At 36.0% G+C, this 8,951-nt stretch overlaps 1 protein-coding gene across 6 annotated transcripts; it reads left to right on the top strand.

Annotated features, from left to right (window-relative positions):
* Positions 1 to 2,723: 2,723 nt before the first annotated feature.
* LOC107955218 (uncharacterized) lies at positions 2,724 to 8,711 on the top strand. Of its 6 annotated transcripts, none has more exons than XM_016890949.2 (16): positions 2,724 to 3,182; positions 3,828 to 3,878; positions 3,961 to 4,191; positions 4,596 to 4,694; positions 4,806 to 4,861; positions 5,130 to 5,241; positions 5,498 to 5,677; positions 5,777 to 6,043; positions 6,394 to 6,585; positions 6,665 to 6,865; positions 6,949 to 7,059; positions 7,144 to 7,455; positions 7,545 to 7,640; positions 7,722 to 8,182; positions 8,281 to 8,313; positions 8,450 to 8,711. In XM_016890949.2, coding segments are annotated over exons 1-16 (2,526 nt in total). In that variant the 5' UTR covers positions 2,724 to 3,059; the 3' UTR covers positions 8,451 to 8,711. The 6 variants fall into 6 exon arrangements, with proteins under 6 accessions (XP_016746438.2, XP_016746436.2, XP_040931840.1 ...); XM_016890947.2 differs by having other exon boundaries at positions 3,955 to 4,191; XM_041075905.1 differs by having other exon boundaries at positions 2,725 to 3,182; positions 6,400 to 6,585.
* The last annotated feature ends 240 nt before the right edge of the window (positions 8,712 to 8,951 follow it).

The following is an 8,951-nucleotide window of genomic DNA, read 5'->3' as shown; positions in this document are numbered from 1 at the left end:
CCCCTAATATTTTACATTTTTACAATTTAGTCTATAGGCTCGTAAAATGAAATGTATTCCATTTCTTCAAAACCCAACCCTAGCCGAACCATTTTCATAATCACACCAGCCCACATTTTTCATTTAATCACACTTCTACTACTCATTTTTGTAACTTTTATAAATAGGTCCTTTTTTACATTTTCATCAAAAATCACCTAGTAAATGTTGTTTATCTAACACCAAACATGCATTTTCTACTATTATACATCAAAATACGCAAATATCTAACATGGGTAAAATTTTAAAATTCATATTTCTTTCAAATTAGTCCTTGAATAAGCTAGATTAGGTTGTAAGGATCTCAAAAACATGAAAATCATTAAAAACAGGGCTAAAACGGACTTAAAATCGAGCTTGGCAGATGAACAAACCCTAGATATGTCTTCCTTAGGGATATTCAACCATGAGAGAAGAAGATGGACAAGATTTTGGCTTTTTTTTCTTTTTAATTCATTTAATTACCAAATGACTAAAATGCCCTTTTCTTAAAACATAGAATTTCTCTTACTTCATGTCCATTTTTGTCCACTAACTTAACAAATGGTCTAATTACCATTTAAGGACCTTCAATTTAAAATTTCATAGCAATTAGACACCTCTAGCTTTTAGAACTCAAGTTTTGCACTTTTTGCAATTTAGTCATTTTTGCTAAATTGAATGCTCAAACATCAAAATTTTCGAACAAAATTTTCACAAAATTATTCCAAAAAAATGTAGACCATAAAAATATAAGAAAGATAAATTTTTCTGTGTCGAATTTGTAGTCCTGAAACCACTGTTCTAGCTAGACCCAAAATCAGGATGTTACAGTCTTAACGAGACTTCTGATGTGGCAAGTTAACTAGCTGATGTGGCTAGTTAACTTACCACGTTAGATGTCCACAATGGAAACCCATTAAATTTAAGAATAAATTGAAAAAAAAAACCTAAAAACCCCCTTAATAATAGAGAAGAAGAAGAAGAAGAAGAAGAAGAAGAAGAAGAAGAAGAAGAAGAAGAAGAAGAAGAAGAAGAATATTCCGCGAGTAAACAATATTCCTTTGCGGAAGCCATTCAAATAGTGATTCAGCATCCGCCATCGACTCACACTTGGAAAACATTGTCAAAAGTCCATTACTCACAATTGTTTCTGATAAATATTACATCTTCACAACTTGAGCATGGAGCTGTTTTCCTTCTTCGGTAGTTGAAAGGATTCCACAAATTGCTAGCGTAAATGAGTATGTATAAGAGTTAAGCTTGTTACCCCAGCTTTCATAATTCATGAACAACCTAAAAGCTTCTTCAAATAATCCACAATTAGCATAACTAGAAATCAAACAATTACATAAAGCAACATCTAGATGAGGCATCTGATTAAATACCATAACTGCACTATCTATGTCTCCACATTTAGCTTACATATCAATAAGGTTGGTATTTACAAAACTCATCCCCATCAAGTCCAGTCTTTATAATCAAACCATGGTAAGTCCTTCCAAATTCTAAAAATCCTTCACCACCACAAAACTTTAGAATGCTAATCAAATGACTAATGTCCAAACCATTTCTAGCATAATCACCATTTTCCCCAATTCCAGTTTCGCGAAGATATGTTGACACCGATACTAGTTCTTTTAAGCATTCGAGCAAATACCTTGCATTCATTCTTTAATGAAACTTGTTCTTTTAATACGCATTTTGTTGGAAAGTTACATCTTTCAAGCAAGGTTTCATCTTCAACAGAACCAACAAAGGAAAAAGAATACTTTTTTTTTACAGTCACTTCTTCTTCTCTGTTATTCAGGGGTTTTTTAGGGTTTTTTTTTTCAATTTCTTCTTAAATTGGGTGGGTTTCCACTGTGGACATCCAACGTGGCAAATTAACTGGCCACATCAGCTAGTTAGCTTGCCACATCAGCTGTCACGTTAAGACACTAATGGAAATTGTTAATCAGTGACTATTTTGTCACTTTTTTATAACGTTAGTGACTGTTTTGTTATTTTTCAAAAGTTGAGTGATTGAAATGAAACCTAGGTAACTGTTTTGTTAGCTACCTCAAAGTTGAGTGACTGTTAATGTAATTTACCCTTTATTTTTTTCAAATTACCATTATAGCTTACTTTCTCATATAGTTTCAAATTTGCATATTATTTAAAAATTAAGAGAATTATCATTACCAATGATAGATAACAATAAGTAAAAATGAGTTATTTAAAAACTAATTAAAAATTAAACCCATAAAATTACATGCAATGTATGTAACATTAGAATTTAATTTAAGAAAAACCTTAATACAATGTCATTTTGTTTCTAAAAAATGGTATTTCTTTTTTTAACAACTCTATACACCTTTTGTTACTATTCTATAAAATATTATTTTTCATATTAAAAATTAATTTAAAAAGTTGTAATACAATATTTCTTTATAAAATTATAAATAATTTTCATTATTTTATGAAATAATATTTTAATTAATACACGCAAATAAACTCTTGCAATGTAAATTAGATACTCTTATAAAATGCGGTATAAAAACCATATTAGCAAAATTCATAGTGCATGAAGCAGTGTGACAAAAATATTGACTACTACTAGTACTGGTAGACCAGAAAAGTGCAGGACACGCGCGACCAGAAAGCGTGATGGGATCCTATTGTGGACGAAGTTGCACTATAAATGGCGGGAGCCTTACCCGGTCGAAAGTTCACACACCCAATCATCTCTCTCGCTCTCCGTTGCGTTAAAATCTCACTATTATTTATCGAACTAAACTAAAAATTTTCTCCAAAAACCCTCCAAATTCCAATCTTTAAATTAAAACCTAACTTCCCCCATTGTTCTCCATCTCTTTCTCTTTTATCATTTGCGATCTTTTCTTTTAATTTTATTCAGTTCTAGGGTTTGGTTTATTTATTTAATTGAAAATTGAAAAACCCTAGATTTTTTTTTTCTTTTCCATTTTTCTTTTTGGGTCTGCTTTTTGCAGATAGAGAGAAAGTGAGATAGTTGGTGTAGTGTCGGGCATTCTGATTCAATGGAGGCAGCGGCCGCTGTTGCCGCCGCACGGGGCGGTGCGCTCCCAATGTCGTCATCGTCGCGTAAGGAGTGGCGTGCCGTTTCCGACCATCACCTGGTTCGTAGCCATGGGGATGAAGTGGTAAATTTCATTTTTGATGAATATCTTCGCTTTTTGGCATTATTTGAGTTCTGAGAGAATGTTGGATTCAGAGCGAAAATTCCTTTTGTTTGGCTCCTATGAGCAAGTAAAAAACAGTTACCGGGTTTGATTTGGTTTTAACTTCTAGTGTTTGGGATTCTTCACATGTGTTAACCAAAAAAATTAGGGTTTATCTTTTTCTGTTCTCATTCTTTTCTTGCTCTCTTGGTTGTATACACTTCGAGTTTTCATTATTAAGTAACGCTATTATTTTTCACTTAGTGAGTTTATTAGTAATAGAATTTGGCTCGGACTTTTTGATGGAGTCATTTATGAACCAACTTCTGCTCAAAATTGTAGCATTTTGGCGCATTAATTAAAAAAAGGGGGTTACGTTGATGAAAAGATTGTCCCATTGTTGGTTGAAATAATTAGGGGTGTTAATTGGGTTTAATTCAAATGGTCTAAGTGTTTATATGATCCCAAGAGTTAAGTGTTTTGTGTTTAGTGCTGTAAGGAAATGTCCAGCTCTGAAGGGCAGAATTGAGCATCAAGTTATATTGGTTAAGTGGCGAAAGATAATTATTGCTATATTCGATAGACCATTGATGTTCATTGTATGTTTTCTTCTATTGTGACATGCAGGAAATGGACAGATCAAAGTTGGGACAGTCAGATGAGAGAACCATATATGAGGTAAGGTATTTTAATCTTAAAATTAAATTCTATTATGAGAATGGTGAGTAGTGAACATTGTTGAATGTCTATCAAGGTGCAGCACGGAAGAGAGCCTGCTGATGTTGACTTCTGCTCAATCACGGCTGATGAAAGTTTAGATGATGATGTATTACAACAGAGGATCCACAATATTACTAGACAAAGAGAGGAGCTATTGCAGATGGAGGTTGAACTCCGAGCACAGGCAATTGCAAGATCAAGGGTCCTGGAAATTCAGAGCAGCTGTGATGCAAAAATAACAGCCCATGTCAATGCTGTTGCCAAGCTTGAGGTTTGAATTTAGAATGTGATTCATAGTATGATTGTTCTGCAATTCAACTTTCAGAGAAAAAGAAGTTTTTGTTGCTTCTATGAATTAAAATTTGATCTTTATTTATGAACAAGATATGAAACAGAATTTCAGATTATAAACTTTAAGAAATAATGTCATCATGTTTCGACTGTGGAAGTCAGTAAAGACATATTCCTTTTTTCTTCCGGAGTTGTATCCTGGGCATATTGTTATTTATTTTGAAATTACATATTGAATGTCTTATGATTGACAGTTTGAGTGGTCTATAAAAAACCAATCAGATCCATTGGCGCTTGAAATTATTCCAAGCATGCTACAAGTAGGTTCTACAATATTGCTGTCCTGTGACCTTCAATCTATATTTTGGCTTTATGCTTGATTAGGAGCAACTCGATGAAAGAGAACAGACCATACATGAATTCGAAAGGAAAATGGAAGAGAAAGACAGAGAGTTGCATTCCATCAAAGTTGATAAAGAAGAGGTCCATCAATATGTTTATCCTGCTTTTGGATAAGCTTTATTTTTCTTTTAAACTAAAGTATGATGTTTAGAAAGTCATGTATAAATTAGCCCTACTTGGTTATCTTGGCAGGTCTGGGCAAAGGAAGATCTTCTCAGAGAGCAAAACAAGGAACTGGCTACTTTCAGGTCCATGTTTTATGGTTAAGGCCTTTTTATTTGCTGTAAACATAAACCTCTAAGGATTACCATTGATATTAATGCTTTGTTTATTTTTCCCTGAAATTTTCTAAACCTATCCAAGGGTTGAGTTAATATATTAGCTTAGCATCTGAATGGCATTCTCAAATAGTTTTCAGCTTCTTCTGTTGGTTACTGCTTTTAATACATTAGCCTTGCAGCTGTGTTTAAACCTTCTGAAACTTTTATGGGTTTCCTATTCTTTGTCTTTTGGCAGAAGAGAACGTGATCATTCAGAGGCTGAGAGAGCTCAACACATAAAACAGATACATGATCTTCAAGAGCATGTTCAAGAGAAAGAGAGGCAGCTTATTGACTTGCAGGAACAGGTCACTACTTTTACTTGATTTTAACCTTTTTCTATTTTTATTTCCTGAGATTAAGGTTGAATATTCTGTTAAACTATCCGTGGTGTGCTTCTGCAGGCTTTTGAAAATGGCATTTCTTACTTTCAGATGAACTAAATTTATGATAACAGAATTGTTTGTGTTGGAAATTTAAGCCAAGTAACAGTTTCAATTTACTATAATGCCGATTGATAGAAGACAGCAAGCTACATGTTCTAATAGTGGTCTTATTCTTCAGTATAGGGCTGCTCAAGAAGCCATTCTTTATAAGGATGAACAGTTGAGAGATGCCCAAACTTGGATTTCTCGTGTCCAGGAGATGGATGCTTTGCAGTCAAGTACAAACCACTCCTTACAGGCTGAGTTGAGAGAACGTACAGAGCAATATAACCAGCTCTGGCATGGATGTCAGAGACAGGTAGACAAATCTTTAGTTTCTTGTTTACACTTCTCACTTAATAGATTGGATGTCAGTTTTAGCAATTACGTTGATCTTATTCCTGGTTGTTAATGTTAGTTTGCAGAGATGGAGAGACTTCATTTGCATACAATACATCAACTTCAACTTGAGCTGGCTGATGTGAGAGAGAGGAATGGTTCTTATACTGATGAATCACATACGTCCCGAACAAAATCAAAAGATGTATCTCAATTTGGTCAAACTAATGGGAAACAGGTGGATTCTAATGGAAGTGGTGCAACAAATGCTAATACTGGGATTATTTCAAATGGGGCTTCAGACAATGTCCAAACTTTTGTTTCACCTGGAAATGCACCAAATCCGGTAAAATTGCTGGCTTTTCTGATGTTTTGCTTAGATTGTGTCATAAATATTATATTTATAGCCATCTATGTTATAGGTGCATGCCTTTTTTCATATTGTAATTTATTTCATTGCCAAAATATGATACAAGTCTCTTGGTTTTTGTTGACCACTCCAACCCTCCCTCCCTCTTTCAACATTTTATCTAATGTCTGGTTTCTGATGGTGCTTGTAAACTTATATTAGAAGTAGTTTAGTTGTAGAACTTGGGCTTTTATTAATAATGGTCAAATTCTGATCCTTTCTATCTTGTTTATAACTTGTTTTATTACTTCAGCTTTGTTCCCTTTAATTGACTTGTTTACTCTTAGAATCAGAATGACCATGTTCCAAGTGTTCCAATTGCTCCACTTGGGTTGCCTACATACCTCCCACCTGGGCAGGTGTCTGCTCTGCATTCATTTATCATGCATCAACAGGGAGCTCCCCATTCTGTGACATCTCATGTTGGACACTACTCAATGCCAGATACAGCATCCATCCAACAGTGGCAGAACCAGCTGGTATGGTCAAACCTGTGCATTTTCAATTTTCCCAACGTTTTCTTTGTTGTGTGTAATGGTTTTTCATCATGTTTCTCAGACTTCCCCAGAGGGTTTACAGCTGTCTGCAGAGAATCATATTCCACCATCCCAAACAGATCAAAAGCTTGGGAGCTCAGATGTAAAGTATGAGTATGACTTGTCTGTCAATGGACAAGCCATTCGTTCAGACTATCTAGATCATATGAACCAAGGGGCAGAGCCCAATTCTGTGATATCATCATCTTCTGGGAAAGCTCAGGTACTAAAAAAATCTAGATCATTCTACTCACTGTGTGTTGTTTTTATCTGTTATTGGAACTTACTGAGACTATCTCTTTTCAGGTTGATGAGTCAATTAATGCAAGTTACCTTGTGGACTCCCAACCTGAGCCAGCCATGCCGCAGGCCTCTTCACAATTTCATGGTGCTTTAAGATTGAGCTCTGAACCCAAGGTTTGTCAGTTTGGCTAGTCTTCAAGCAGTTGGGAATCTTTGAATCTTTCAGTTCTAACATCTCCTTAAATTTGAATTGGACAGGAACAAAATATTCTGAATATGAATAATCATGTGCAAGAGGATCAAATCCCAACAGCGAAGGAAACAAGTACTGCAGCTGCTGCTGCTGCCAGTCCATCTCATGATACTTCACTGCATTCTGTTAATTTCTGTGAAACGACAATAAAAAATGGAACTGGTGCTATTTTGCCTGAAAAGCCGGTCTCAACTGGCCAGACTAATAACCTGATATCAGCTAAGACTTCAGAGACAGCTCTGCTTGATGAGAGGTCTTTGTTGGCTTGCATTGTTCGCACGATTCCAACTGGTGGCAAAATTCGGATCAGTTCCACGGTTGGTCTGCTAATAAATTTTCATTGGTCAACTTACTAAGATACTAGGTCCTGCAAGAATGGGGTTTGACTTGTATCTTTCTATTGCAGCTACCAAATAGGTTGGGGAAAATGCTTGCACCTTTACACTGGCATGATTACAAGAAGTATGGAAAGCTGGATGACTTTGTAGCCGGTCACCCTGCGGTTTGTTTCTTGCAACTCTCTACTTTTCTTTTTACAGGCATTTGGACTATAATTTCTGAAGATTTGAAATTGTGATTTCAGTTGTTTCTGATTGAGGGCGATTATATTCGGCTTCGAGAGGGAGCACAAGAAATGATAGCAGCCACTGCTGCTGTTGCTAAAGTTGCTGCAGCAGCTGCAGCCTCATCTCCTTACTCCTCGATTCTGCCTTCTGTTGCTGTTACTCCAATGGCACAACCTAACCGACTAAAGAAGGGTCTCCCAACAGCTGACTCCAACCATGCGAAGAATGAGAATGCTGCTTTCAAGGGGTATGCAGTTATCTCCAAAACTGCAGCTGGTGATCATTCACAGCTGTCAGGAATGCAGAATCAACATCCCAATGGTGTTTCTTTTGGAGTGGCTGGAAATCTCTCAAATGTAAAAATATTGAGCAAATCTAATGGAGCAAATTCTGAGAGATCAAGTCTGAAAAATGTTGAAAGGCAGGCCTCTGGTCAGGGAAGGTCTAATTCTAATTTTGCTGGAAAACAGCAGGGCAGGTATGTGGCTTAATCTTTCAGCGGATAGCTGATGGTTATTTATAAGTATGTTTGTATGCCTCAACTTGTTAAAGCTTAACTGTCCTGTACAATGGCAGGGCAACTGGGGCAGCTTTATCTTCTAGAAGATAGTGAGTGCATTTGTCTTACTTGGAGTTGTTTGACTGTGTGAGATATGGAAATGCACTAAGCAGTTCCAGAATTGTAGTAGTTTATGGCAGCTATCTCAACCTTGAAGATTTACCAACTTGATTTTGTTTGTGGCAGGATTCACTGAATTGCTATGCTAAGTTGTGGGATACTCATGATGTGGTTTGGAAGCGTCTTGGGATATGATTTGTAGTGAAATGTATCTCTTGATTATGGTCATCAGTAATCTTTTGCATCTGAGAAAATTCTGTGATTGGATGGATCACATAAGTTGACTATTTAAATTGTTTTGTGCCATAAGGCCCTGCCTGTTTTCCCTAAAACACAGTATTTTATTTCCTGCTTTAGTATCCTACCGGCACCCATTTGCAACTTTTCATCTGGGAGTTCATTCTCGTTCCAGTTTTTGAGACTTTCAAAAGCAAACTAAAGCAATGGTGATGTGGGTCAATGTCAGCTAACTAGGTTTGCCTTTAGGTGGTACTCAGCGATTTGCCAACAGCCAACTACTTGGTGTTGTTATTTCAATATAAAATAAATAATAAAATACTTGCACGCTGAAGAGTAGCGAACAGATCATTTCTCTGGTAGTACATGTACTTTCCTTGGGGGTGTGACC

The sequence above is a fragment of the Gossypium hirsutum genome, chromosome A08, assembly GCF_007990345.1.
Source record: "Gossypium hirsutum isolate 1008001.06 chromosome A08, Gossypium_hirsutum_v2.1, whole genome shotgun sequence".
Taxonomy (NCBI): Eukaryota; Viridiplantae; Streptophyta; class Magnoliopsida; order Malvales; family Malvaceae; genus Gossypium; species Gossypium hirsutum.
Note: the sequence above shows the minus strand (reverse complement) of the source record. Positions and strands in the feature narration are given on the sequence as shown.